The sequence below is a fragment of the Papio anubis genome, chromosome 9 (genome assembly GCF_008728515.1).
Source record: "Papio anubis isolate 15944 chromosome 9, Panubis1.0, whole genome shotgun sequence".
Classification (NCBI taxonomy): Eukaryota; Metazoa; Chordata; class Mammalia; order Primates; family Cercopithecidae; genus Papio; species Papio anubis.
Genome location: NC_044984.1, coordinates 66,289,157 through 66,303,014, shown reverse-complemented (window position 1 = coordinate 66,303,014; position 13,858 = coordinate 66,289,157). Strand labels below are relative to the sequence as shown.

Here is a 13,858-nt window from a genome sequence, read left to right as displayed (position 1 = left end):
CAGAAAACCAAACACTACATGTTCTCACTCATAGGTGGGAATTGAACAATGAGATCACTTGGACTCGGGAAGGGGAACATCACACACCAGGGTCTATTATGGGGAGGGGGGAGGGGGGAGGGGGGAGGGATGGCATTGAGAGTTATGCCTGATGTAAATGATGAGTTGATGGGTGCTGACAAGTTGATGGGTGCAGCACACCAACATGGCACAGGTGTACATATGTAACAAACCTGCATGTTGTACACACGTACCCTAGAACTTAAAGTATAATAATTAAAAAAAAGATCTCAAAGGTGATTTGTTTGCCCCTTGAAGTTTGAAAGACACTGACCTAGATATTTAACCCTTTCTAGGGAGCCTCAGCAACCTTACTCTTATATTCCAAGCCTCTTCTGAAGTACCCTATCACAAGGGTCCCTGTGTTTGTCTCAGGGCTGGGATTATTCCCAGGCATAAAAAGTTCTTAGACAATTTTTCCATCCTCATCAAACAACTTACGAAAACACCAATTTGCCAATATTACATTCTGTATAATGAACATTTGGTGTGCTTATAAAAGAAATATATGTGGTTTAAAAAATGACAAGAGAGGGGATTGCTAAGTACTTGCAATTATTTCTAGTGACTGCACAGAAAATAAGAGAAGGTATCATAAGGTGGGTATAATTAGGAGTAATGGAATAAAATTAAGCACAGGAAAATTTATGCTGGGTATTGGAATAAATTTATTCTCAGCAAGGTCAGTGGTTCCTACGGTTGTTCCATTAAAATGGCTGAACTCCTTTCTCCAGGTTGAGTAATTTTCAAACTAGACTAAGGGGAGCATTTGGAAATAGGAGGTTATCAAAAAATCCTTTACCGTCTAGGCATTGATCTGGATGATTTAATACAGCATTTCTATTTCTGGAATTAAGCATTTACTCTTGCCAAATGCTTTCCAGTTGTTTTATTAACTAGGCTTTTCAAACACCCCTTTGAGGTCAATAACAAGTTTATTTCCACTTTTTACATAAAGAACTTGAGGTGCAGAGGTAAAGGGACTTGGCCAAGGTCATTCTGCAAGTTAACAGCTGGTGTCTGTGCAGCCCGGGTACTGCTTAGCTGCTAAGTCAGGTTCCTGTGCTAATTCTGATGCCTTCTGGAAGTTGAGAGAGGGGAAAGATAACAATGGGTGATTATTAAAGCCATTTTTAATGTTTTTCTAATGTTCAGAAGCCTTACATGTGAATTACTGGAACATATTCTGAAATTTTAGGCTATATTAGCAAATATAACACATTGTTTCTTTGAGAGAATTTTTGAAAATAATGCAGTTGAATTAGGTCTGTTTCACCATTTGTTTGAATGGTATATTTGAATTGGTCTGAGTTGGTATATTATGTCAAATGACTGGTTTAATTGAAAATTTCCCTGGTGTTAAAGTTGTCATAGTTTCCTTTAAAACAGAGGTTCTCAAACTTAAGGGTGGACTTGTTAAAACAAATTCCCACATGATACTGACACTGCTGATGTTGGGGTCGCACTTAGAGAGCCACTGTGCAGAGTAGAGCCACACTGTCAACCCCCCATATTTCCTCAGTTTAAACAGCAAAGAATGTCTGTAAATATTACCTGCAGACCACAGAGACGTCCTGTAAGCATTAGTGATCTGCTTGGGTTTTACTCTTTTATCTGCCCATCTTTAGACAAGGGGCACCGGGGGAGGGAAAAATGCCTATAATGAATGGGTGCATTGCTTACTTCTCCCACACTATTAACTGTACTTCACTCTGGCCATAAAGAAGTTCCAGGTCTCCTGTGTTAAATAAAAACTGATGTAAAGGGGGGAAGGGGAGAATAATGGGAAATGCTTACCCGAGTATCATATTTCTTTAAAGATGGTCATTTTTATTGGAGTAGAGGAAAGAATGATGGTAGATAGATTCAGGGTGGATGTGGGAAGAGATATGTCTTCCATCATAGCCTTTATTCTAAAACGCTCTGCCTTTCCATTGAGACTGAAGTCAACTACATTACTCTACTCCTAACTACCTCCAGTCAAGGAAAATAGCAAGAAGAATTTTATTCTCTCACTGAGCCCCATAATGCCTAGTCCTCCCTAGTTTCCCAGAGGCATGATCAATTTCAGCTCATCGTTTTTCCAAGGGTCACCATCTGCAAGTATATTTCAGGCTGTCTAATTCCACAGAAATATTCTCCAAGGTTTAGAGTCTCCTCCTCTATCCAACCCTTTTAAAAATAAATGCTACGTGAAAATACCATCCTTCTAACCTGCTTCCAGTCAACACGCGTACAGGGAAGCTTTATCATTAGGAAGTCTGCTCTCAGTTATGGGGAATAAATAAGAAATTGTTCTATAATAAAGCATTGCAGCACAGAACATGGCACACTGCCTGTCACATGGGTGGAGCTGAGAGAGCATGTGAGAAATAGATTTTACTGGACACTTACTGGGTGGTCGGCATCAAGCTCAGAACCATACATGAGAACTCTGTGAGAGCATTTGTCTAACTCAGAGATCTTCCGAGGGAACCAGGGCACATCCTCTAGCTCTGTTGAAAACAGTGCAGGTTCAAAAATATTAGTTCACAGATTGTGTTTTCCCCTTTGCAATATTTGTCAGATTTCAAAATTACCCAACAAGCTAAGACCACCCTTGCCTTCTTCCTCTGTCCAAATATTCTCTGGAGGATTCAGCGTCACAATAGTGGTTTGAAATTTCAGCAACTGAATGAGCTCATTGAATTCTGTTTTCCCACACTCACAGTCCACAAAGATTTCAACCTCAGAGCTCCTTCGCCGAGATTTCCTGGATTCAATATGAACCATGTGGACACGTTTTTCCTGTGGAAACATGACCATCTCAAAATCACCTTCGGGGGACAATAAAAGGAATGCCATCAGCTTTTCTTGTTCACGTCTTAAGCAAGGTGCCAAGTACCCATGCAAGAGGAAGAGACAATCTCTTTGTTCTTTGAATAAAACTTGGAAATGTTTCCAACCATTATTTCTGTTAATAAAAAATCTATATATTCATACTTCTGTGTATAGGTTGTCCTGCCTCATATAAAACAGAAGGGGCATTTAAAATATAAACTGGCCCTATAAAATGAACATCATCATTTCCCAGAGAGTGGTACACATCCCATAGGAGGCACATTATTATTTGGGGAAAAAATTATTTATTACATTATCATGTAATAATCCATATTTATATGTTTCCGAAAAACATAACTAAAACTCAAACCCCTAATATAAAGTTTTCTTTTAAAATAAACAGAGTTTTAAAATAGCCTTTTAGAAATAACCTTTTATAATCTTTTTATAAGTAAACAGTACAAATGGCAAGCAGAAATGGGGGAGGTGGCATGAAAATGACTGAGGCTTGGGAAACACTAGCCACACTGTAATCCATATGGTAGAAAAAGAAATAGGAGCAAGATAAGTAGTCAAGAGAGGATCTCTGAAGGCAAAAGGAAAACAAACAACTTAGGCAATTGCAAAGAGGGTGAAGAAAAGGTAAAAAATAATGATAATAACCCCTAAATGGGATCTCTTAATAATTGTTCTCTTTTGACAATCTTCAAACTAGCTTCAACCAAGGATGTGTTGCTGCAACTATCACTCTATGATGGATCTCAGAGATAAGGACAGTGATTTAATATTTAAAAATCAGGTTAGAATTTCCCCCAGTGATGTGTTCTTCATTTCCTCTAAGTTAATTGAAGACTCTGTTCTTTTCATCCCAACCCACCTCCAAATAAGCAGACATTTTCTCACTCCAGATGATACACTGTGATTACCTGCACAATTCCTGATACAATCCTAGACAATCTCAGAATTTTCAGCATAAGAGCAGGATACGTAGTTTCCAGTGCCAGAATAGTATCAAATCAAACAGCACCCTCTCCTATATAAAGAAACTAGTCTTGTGACTAGGAAACTAAATGTTCTATTTCTGTTTTTATTAACCTTTACAATAATGTCATATTTTCTCAACTGGCTGATAATAACATTAAGATTAAGTTCAAGGTCCAAGAGACTTCACATACATTGTGTCACGTTAGGCTTTTAATGACCTTTGGTTGAAGCAGAGTAGATATTTTTAGGGGAACTGAGGTCCAGATGGGTTAAATGGTTTAGCTAAGGTCCGGTGACTAGCTGATGGCAGAGTGAAAACTCAGGGCTGCTAACTCCTTCTCCAGGAATTTATCCACTGCACCCAGCTGTCTAATTGAATTGGCCTGCCTTTGGCACTGTATGGACACAGGCTTGGATGACATAATTATCTGTAAAATATTTCCTCAGATTTCCATTACCACTGTTTATGGTGCCTGATCCTTTCTTCAAGGTCAAAAGAGAACAAGAAATGATTTGCCAAATCAGGCTGCTAATTCCCCTGCTATGATCATCATAGAGGCATCATAATAATGCCTCATAGTTATACACTTTACAAAGCACTTTCATTCATATTATGTCATCCCAGCAATCCTGTTAGGTAGGAATTATTATTGCAATTTTACAAATAAAGAAATTGAACCTAGGAAGCAGCTAGTATTTAGCCAAACCAGGAGAACACAGGTCTGAATCCCCTGACTGCAATTCCAGCTATCTTTCCACTGCACTAGCAGCCCAAGGCATCATGCAGAGCTAGGCTCCTTATCTTACAGCTCTCATCAACAGCCACTGCCCCCAAACAAAGTGCATTTTGTAAGGGAGGGTGTTTGCTGAAGGGTAGAGAAACCGTTAGGTACATGCTGGCAAGAACACAACAGCTTTTCTTCCAGCCTCACCCCTAACCAGGATCTTTCTTGAGGGTTCAAACTACAGATTTGGGCCTGAGAAGATGCTACGACGTTTCTATAAGATAAGGGAAGAGCTAGCCCCACAATGTATAATATAAGGAGAGTGACTCATCTTCACAAAAAGGTACATAAAGACACATAAACAATGAGGCTTAGGGGAATACCGAGTGCCTATACTCATGTATCTCACTTTTTTCGTAATAAACATGCTCCTAGGACATGTGTAAGTTCAAATGTGAACAAATCAAATCAAGCTACAGGCTCTTGCTACTTAAGATACCCTGTTTGGCTCCTCTTGTGTTTTCATTTTCAGGTGGGAAGCTCACATTTTTGAAGTACTGACCTCCTAACCTGGCAATAGTCTTCAGAGTTCCTAACAAGCTAACTGCATTAATAAGCCACAGCTTATACAATTCTGCTTATTTCATTGCTTGACAGACAAACCCCCCTTTTAAAGCCTCTTGAAGTTTGGTTCCTTCGAAACTTTCACCACATTATCCAGAAATTGATTCAGAAATGTTTCAGAGCAGATAACAGGTTTGTAACCAGGCACACAGTCACTTTTAAAATGATGTAATGATATTTTACATTCACCTGAAAGAGCCTCAGTGCTTTTACCAATCCACCGACTTCATTTTTCAAGGAGAAAACAACTGCTGTCTTGCCACTTTCGGTAGCAGTTTCATTTTTGCTGCTTCCCTTGTTGCCTTTGTCGTCATTTTTGCCAGAGTTAGCTTTATTTAGCTTCAGGAATGTCGAAGCATAATAAAACGAAACGTTAGTTAGGGTTCCAGAATCCTCTGTAATTAGATTTTTCCCACACATTTCATTCATAAGTTGGAAGCTCCACCAATCATACAAACTTAAGGTGAAGTTGCCATGTCACTCATAACTTTCAATCATAAATATTGGTTTAATTTACGCTGAGAGACTATTTTCCAGTGGTCTCAGACATCATCTAGTGGTTGAAATTAAAAGGGGATCAGATTTGCTTCGCTTTAATAGCAACAAAAACCTGACTGTCTTAAAGCCTGAAGTATCATATATGAACAATTCCTGCCTTTCTAGAATTATTTTACAGCACAAAGTTTGATCTCTTAGCCTCATTGAATCATATGGAAACTATATTAATTACTAACCATAATAAAAATAAGATCAAACATATTTTTGACAATAATTTTATTTTCAATTAAATTTTAAAAACAAAATATTTATTTCATTCTGAAATATGTCAGCACATGCCCAGAAATTAATGAGTAATATTACTTTCTTCAGTTAGATCCACAGTGTCAATGTGAATCTGCCTGCAAAAGTTTAACACAGACAAGTGTATAACTCTAAGGCCATCTGTGTCAGAAGACAATGCTTGAAAAGTGACTATTAAAATTCAGTCACAAATAAAATGAAAAATGAAGAAAGGAAGGAAGAAACCTGGCAAGCTAATTATTAGGAGCAAACAGTAAAATCTGAGAAACTGAAAAAGATTAACACTTCATTCGCCACTTAAGATTTTATATTGCCTGAGGAAGTAATGTCTATTAGTCCTGCTGGCTAAAGAAAAAAATGACAGATTCCAGTAACTCAGGTCACATTGCCAGAAATGCAGAATAAAAATCTGGAAACTTTATTTAGGAATAGAATGGGAGGAAACAAAACAAAAACAACAAGCTGAGAACTTTCATTTGACAGACAATGCAAAATTAGGATGGTCTGTTTTATATTCTTTATATGCAAATACAGCATTGGGCAGACAAAGAAGTAACTCCTGGCAAATGGTGATTTAATACAATCATACCAATCTGCTACATCCTCATGAAACTGAGAAATGTAGGTTTGCTTTGGGACCCAGTGAATAGTTATCTGCCATTGTCTTCTTCTGATTTCTCTACTGGCTTTATTTTCACACATCAGTATTGCCTTACTCACTAGATTATATGTAATAGAGATGGAGATTTTATTATTTATGACTTGAGAGAGGGAAGAAGTTTATGCAGACATTGACATTTGGCAGTATGTTTAGTCATTAAAAGCTCAAATGTCTCAGTGTTCTTAACATCTGCCTCCTCCTCACCACATAACACACAGATCTCGCATATATAAGTAGCATTTTTTATATAAAAGGGTCATACATTAGCATTACCCTAAGCTTTCTTTGTTTTCCTTCTAGCAGTTAATTATGACTTCAAAATTCTTCATTGTAATATCTCATCCAAATATTCATTATATTTAAATGTTAGAAAATCTATTTACGCTTTGGCCTTATTTTTGCAAATTGATTTAAATAATTCTACAGAAGTTGCCACGTTTACTTTTCAACATTTTTATCAGTAATAATATGTCAGTACAATGCAGCCCTCTGGCACATATTTGGAACTACGATATTAAAACAGATTATTCTATGATACAGACTGAATTGGATTTGGTTGATAAACTCTGGTAGTACAGTAATAAAATACCATTTAATATTTTTAATGACTAGGACCTGGACACATTTTTATTTCATGGTTTTTGTTAAATCCCATGACTATTACCTCAAAGCAGGATCTAAAATCCTGCAAATACTGCTTTTTTTATTCTGTAGATATTATAAACATAAAACTCCCTTAAATACCATAGCAAGTGATGTATTGCTTGTATTATTCCATCAAGTAAACTGAAAAAATTGAGCAATGTGGAACACAGAAAAACTTTTGAAAGGAATTCAATCTTTCTTTTATTCCAATAACCTGCACCCATAACTAAGAACAGAAAATAATAGTTCTATGTTTAAAGACCAGTCTTTGTAAACTGAAGGGGGTGTAGGAGACACAATGATCCTCTGAAAACCGTGGAAATTTATTAATTTGTTCTCCTTACTCCTCCTCCTAATAATAAATGGCTTTTCAAAATTCTTCACACTCTTTTTTTTTTTTTTTTTTTTTTTGGTTGTAGATTTAAGACATTGATTCATACAATCTCTCATTCTTAATGTTCAGGAACTTCTTAACTCCGTACTTATAAACTTTGCGGAAAAAAAGTTTAGCACGCAGTGATTGGCACACTCGCTTTACTTACGGAGAGAAGAGGAAGACTGAAGGCAGACAGGAGGAAAGCAGGGTAGAGAGTTTATAAAGAAGGAGAAAGTTGAGGTGTGCGTGCTTACTTACACTACAAGAGGGATTCATATGGTGAGGAGAAGATGGTCACTACCCTAGAAAATACTTCTCCATAGTGCCAGGTACGTAGTACTCACTGTTAAGTTGCCGAGTAGCTGATGCTCTTCGGGCACTGCTGAATCCAGGGAAAACCCTCTCCTTGCCCAGTATTTACTGGAAAACATCATCATTGCTGGCTGCATGGATCCCAGTGTAATATTCTTTCTCTGCAGCAGGGGGGACTAGAGGGGCAGTAGCAGCGCTGGCGGAGATTGAGAGGAAGGGGCGTGCGATCAGCTGCCTGCTTGGGGCGCTGTCCAGAACCTGGTGCTGAAGAGCAATGAGAATCCTCCCATCCCCGGGCTCCTTTATATGAATGACTGGAGACTGATGGAAGGCTGATTAGAAAGAAACTCATTTCTGGTTGCCGATGGCCACAGTCAGATTACAGACCTGAAGCCTGGGGTTATCTGTGCTCATGATGTGATTTGTTTCATAGGTCGAGTAGCTTTCCGGGCGGGGGTGGTGGAGAACAATACATAAGGGGGTGTCATTTGTACAAGAAACCATCTATCCCCTGACGTTAGCTCTCTCATCTCTCAAGCCTGCCGCTGGCAAGTTAACCTCAGTCTTTAAGCAACTGTGAATTCAAAGATTTTGTGCTTTCTTTCCAAAATTAGAAAAATAATTTACGAAAGATCAGCACTGCTGAATCCTTAAACCATTTTATGGATTTTTTAATTTTTAATTTTTATGGATAATGAATAGTTGTGCATACTTATAAGGTACATGTGCTATTTTGACAAAAGTGTGCAATATGTAATGATCAAATAAGGTAATCAAGATATCCATTGCCTCAAGCATTTATCATTTCTTTGTGATAGAAACATTCCAATTCCACTCTTTCAGTTATTTTAACATACAAAAGAAAATAAATTATTGTGCTCCTGAATACTAGATCTTATTCCTCCTATCAGCCTATTTTTTTACTCATTGACCAACTCCATTTTATGTTAATAAGCTTTTTCTGACCTGACATACTGTAATTTTGTGCATGCAAACATGTGAGTGTACATATGTGTAATGGCTTTCATAGAAGGACTTCTTCTTAATCCTGTGATTCCTCTATGTAGAGTTATATGGAGGAAAATGTATTGCAAAGAAAATGTAAGGGTTTGATTTAGCCACAGGGAGTTTATGTATAGCTCAGATACTAACCCTGGAATCTTCCTTACTAAATGAGAAATAAAAGGAGACTAGATTCCCATATATCAGCCATTCATTTTAACACTCTTGTGGTTACTGAATTTTTTCTCTCCACTGAAAATCATGGAAATTTAATCATTGACATGACCCTTTCATATAAAAACTGCTACTTAAATATATGAGATCTGTGTGTTATGTGGTGAGGAGGAGGCAGAGGTTAAGAGTACTAAGACATCTGAGCTTTTAATGACTACATATACTGTCAAACATCAGTGTCAACTAGATCAAATCCAGCAACTTGACAGGCATAGATTAATCAATATTCTTACTATTCAAACCTTAGAAAGTCATAAAATTCACAAGGCCACAGGAAAATGTTACCAATCTCCTGAAGAATGAAAAACTCTTGGCCAAATGTGCTTGTTTCACTAAAAATCTAAACAAAATCTGGTGCTGGCACTGCTTGCCTATATATATATATATATTTAAAAAAAAGGGTTTCAAAACAAGTTGGGATGAACTAATATTGACTGAAGTTTAATTGTTTCTGGAATCTTGAGGTGATATAATTATTAATTGATCTAATTCTGAAAATATTATTTGGTTTACATATTCTGTAAAGGTCAGCTCTAATCAGCTAATAGGAGAAGCAAGTTTAAATAAGATGAATGAAGTAATGACAATAATAGCTAATGTTACTGAGATGTAATGAAAAAACCAGAGATGTGAAGGGATAAAATCCACTAGACAGTGTCCCTGCTTGGATGTGAAAGCGAGGGAAAAAAAGATATTAAAAGTAATTTATTTAAAATATGTATTTACAATATTAAAGATTTAACTACTTTTTCTCACCCTAGAAACCCTATTAAAACAACATAAAAATTCCTTTTCAAGGTACATAAGAAATGCATAAATTGGAAAACAACAGCAACAAAAAATTAGCAGCTTGAAAGAAGAAAAAAATGATCAAAGGCTTTGCAGTCATGGGAAAGCTGAACCTTAAGCTATCAATGAAGAAGACTGAGAAGCAACGCAATTTACATGACAGAATATCCTAAAGGCTCAAATATCTCTGGAATTGAAGGTAGATGAGACTGAAAAAGAGTGGTTCGAAGTGTGAGAAGCAGTTAGACAAATCAAAACTTACAACAAAGTTACAATAATCAAGACAGTGTGGTACTAAGGACAGATATATAGGTAAATGAAATAGAATTGAGTGTCCAGAAATAAACTCTTATATGTAGAGGGAATTGATTTTCAACAAAAGTGCCAAGACAATTCAATGGGGAAAGAATGATCTTTTGAACAAACTGTCCCGGAATAACTTTGGATATCCACATGCAAAACAATGAAGTTGAATTTCTATTTCACATTGCACACAAAAATTAACTCAAAATGAATCATAAACACACAATAAGATCTAAAATTAAAACTCTTAGAAGAAAGGGTAGGAGTAAATGTTTTTGACTTTGGAGTAGGCCATTGTTTCTTAGATATGATACCAAAAGCATAAGTTCCCAAAGAAAAAAATAAGATTTCATCAAAATTAAAGACTTCTGTGCTTCAGAGGACACCCTCAGAAAAGTGAAAAGACAACCCACAATACGGGAGGAAATATTGGTAAACCATGTATCTCACAGGAGACAGTATCCAGAATAAAAATTTCTTACAACTCAGCAATGAAAAAAACAAATAGACCAATTTTTAATTGGGAAACAAAGTTTATTTGAGACAGCTTGCTCTGTTACCCAGATTGGAGTGCAGTGGCACAATCATAGTTCTTGGCAGCCTCCACTTCCTGGGCTCAAGTGATCCTCCTGCCTCAGCCTCCCAAGCATCTGGGACTACAAGAACAGGCCACCACACCCAGCTAATTTTTTGTTGCTGTTGTAAAGGCAGGGTCTTCCTATTATGCTGAGGCTGGGCAAAAAATGTTAATAGACATTTCTCCGAAGAAGATATGCCAATGCAAACAGGAAAAGGTGCTCCACGTCATTAGTCGTTAGGGAAATGCAAATCGAAAAACACAGTATGACTTCTGACCCACAAGGATGGCTAAAATAAAAAAGACAGACAATAACAAATATTGGTAAGGAAGCAGGAAATGTGAAACACTTACACCTGGTGGTATTATAAAATGGTACAGTCACTTTGGGAAACAGTTTGGTGGTTTCTCAAAATGCAAAACATAAAGTTACTGTATGACTCAACAATTTCACTGCTAGGTATGTGTAAAATGGTGTAGTTACTTTGAAAAAACGTTTGGTGGTTCCTCACAAAGGTAAAACTAGAGTTACTACGTGATTCAGCAATTCCACTCTTAGGTGTACACCCAAGAAAAATGAAAACATATATCCACACAAAAACTGTACATGAATGTTCAAAGCATTATTATTCATAGTAGCCAAAAGTAGAAACAACTCAAATGCTATCACATAATGAAAAAAAAAAAAGATATATCATAAATAAAATATTATTTCACAATATAAAGAAATGAGGTACTGATACATGTTACAATATGGGTGAACCTTGAAAACATTATGCTAAGTGAAAGAAGCCAGTCAGAAAAGACCATGCATGTATTGTAAGATTTTGTTTATATGAAATGTCTAGAAGATGTTAAAAGAGATCATTTTAAAAAGAGAAAGAGACACAAACAGAAAGTAGATTAGTGGCTGCCAGGGGCTGGAAAAAAAGAGGAGGTGGGGAATAACTGCTAAAAGGTACAAGGTTTCTGTATGAAAATGTAAAATTAAATATTAGTGATATTTACACAACTTTGTGAATATACTAAAAACCACAAAATTGTACACTTTAAGGGAGGGAAACTTTCGGCGTATACATATCTCAATAAAGCTGTTATCTTATTTTTAAAAAGCAGTTAAAATTCCATATTCCCCTTGACTATTCTAAACAGCCACGCCACCTCCTCTTGGGAAGGTTACTCTCTGGAAAGGGTAAAACAAAGGGCCACTGTACTTAGGAGCATCAAGCATAGTTGAGAATAGGGGGTACCATTCTGATTAAACGAATGTATTGAGGTATTGAGACTCGTATCATGACATGGAGACTCCCAAACATCGGAAGGCTGACAGCCAGGCATTTAGTCTCCAGCCAAATAAAGACAAAAATAATTCTTTGGAGAATCTGGCAAAGGCAAGATCTTAAAACACAGTGAGAGCTAAGATAATATTGAATGCTCTGGACAAAATAATGCAATCAGATTACCCTGTAAGTTCACATTTGACAAGCCCCAATTTAAATATTTGTTGGAGAGTATGGGGTTAGATTAGTGACAACTATATATAAAATCAGCAAGTAAAAAACCTTGATAAAAATTAACTCCCCAAGAAAAATGAAAATTAGGGCTGAAGGGGAGCATGTCTCACTGGAGGATTACATTTACAAAGTCATAACATAAGCACTAAATATTGACCTAACCAATATTATATCAATTATATTGGAAGACAGACAGATAAGAAAGTGTGCATATGAATAATAGGGGCTGTGGGGAGAGGATAAACAGCTAAATTCTCATCTTCCAAGATGAAAAATCAATGGTTAATGCCTAGAGCTGAAAATCAAAGTAGTTGCAACATACACATACTACAGCATTCAGACATATGGAAGTAAATACCACAAGCATGACCTGACAGTTGAAAGTCTTGCCACTGGTGGGGGATGAGGAGGGTAGGAGGATATGGATGGTGGGGAGAAGGGGAGGAACAGTTTCTCATAACAACAAATCTTGTGGAAACCATGTACATGTGTGACATTGATTACAAAAATATAAACTTTGAAAATAAATTATGCCGGGCATAATGGCTCAGGCCTATAATATCAGCACTTTGGGAGGCCAAGGCAGGATGACTGCTGAGTCCAGGAGTTTGAGACCAGCCTGGGAAATATAATGAGACCCCATTTCTACAAAAGACAAAACTAAAAATAAAAATAAAAATTACTAGTGTAATGGTATGTGGCAGTATTCCCAGCTACTGAGGAGGCTGAAGCAGAAGGCTCGCTTGAGCCAAGGAGTTCAAGGCTGCAGTGAGCTATGGTCATGACACTGCACCCTAGCCTGAGTGACAGAGCAAAACTCCATCTCTAAAGTAAATAAATAAATGAATAAATGCTGCATGGAAATAAGGCATTTTTTTAAGTAAAACAAAGTTTAAATCTTCGCTTTGCTATTTCCTACTTGTGCTTAAGCAGGACACATTACTTCACATTTCTCAGCCTCCATTTCTGTAATAGAAGGGCAATAATATCTAAACCTTATAGGGCTGTTATGCTGATTGTATTGGATATGTATAAAGTGATTAACGTGGCGGCTGGCAGATATTCGACACTCAAAGTGTTAATTATCTTCCTATGCCTCATTGATTCTGAAGCCAGAGTAATATAAAATTGAGCATTGGTTTGCAATATTTGACAGAAGTTTAAGAGACATGGATACCTAGGTTTTAATGAAGTGGTTGCCCTCATAATTCGTGTTAAGTAAGAAGTCAATAGTCATAAGGTGAGCCAACAGAATTGGTTTGGATCAAGCAGCTACAGAGGCTAGAAGTCAGGAAGTGGAAAATTGAGTAGAAAATACAAAGAGATATTGTCAGATAAGGAGACCTCCAATATAATATCTTACAGGAGGAAGAAGGCCATGTGATCATGAATGGCCATGATGACAAACAGCTGAGATATGAAATAGGGGTC

General features: G+C 36.9%; 1 protein-coding gene across 1 annotated transcript in view; it reads right to left on the bottom strand.

Moving 5' to 3' along the window:
- The window catches only part of TPH2 (tryptophan hydroxylase 2), a 97,992-nt gene extending 86,451 nt beyond the window's left edge, over positions 1-11,541 (bottom strand). The window contains exons 1-4 of the mRNA XM_003906783.4: positions 8,041-11,541; positions 5,403-5,552; positions 2,664-2,847; positions 2,455-2,555 (exon numbers count right to left, since the gene is read on the bottom strand). Of these exons, the coding sequence (XP_003906832.1) occupies positions 2,455-2,555; positions 2,664-2,847; positions 5,403-5,552; positions 8,041-8,145 (540 nt within the window). The 5' untranslated portion in view covers positions 8,146-11,541. The remainder of the gene's footprint in view (positions 1-2,454; positions 2,556-2,663; positions 2,848-5,402; positions 5,553-8,040) is intronic.
- Between the last annotated feature and the right edge of the window lie 2,317 nt (positions 11,542-13,858).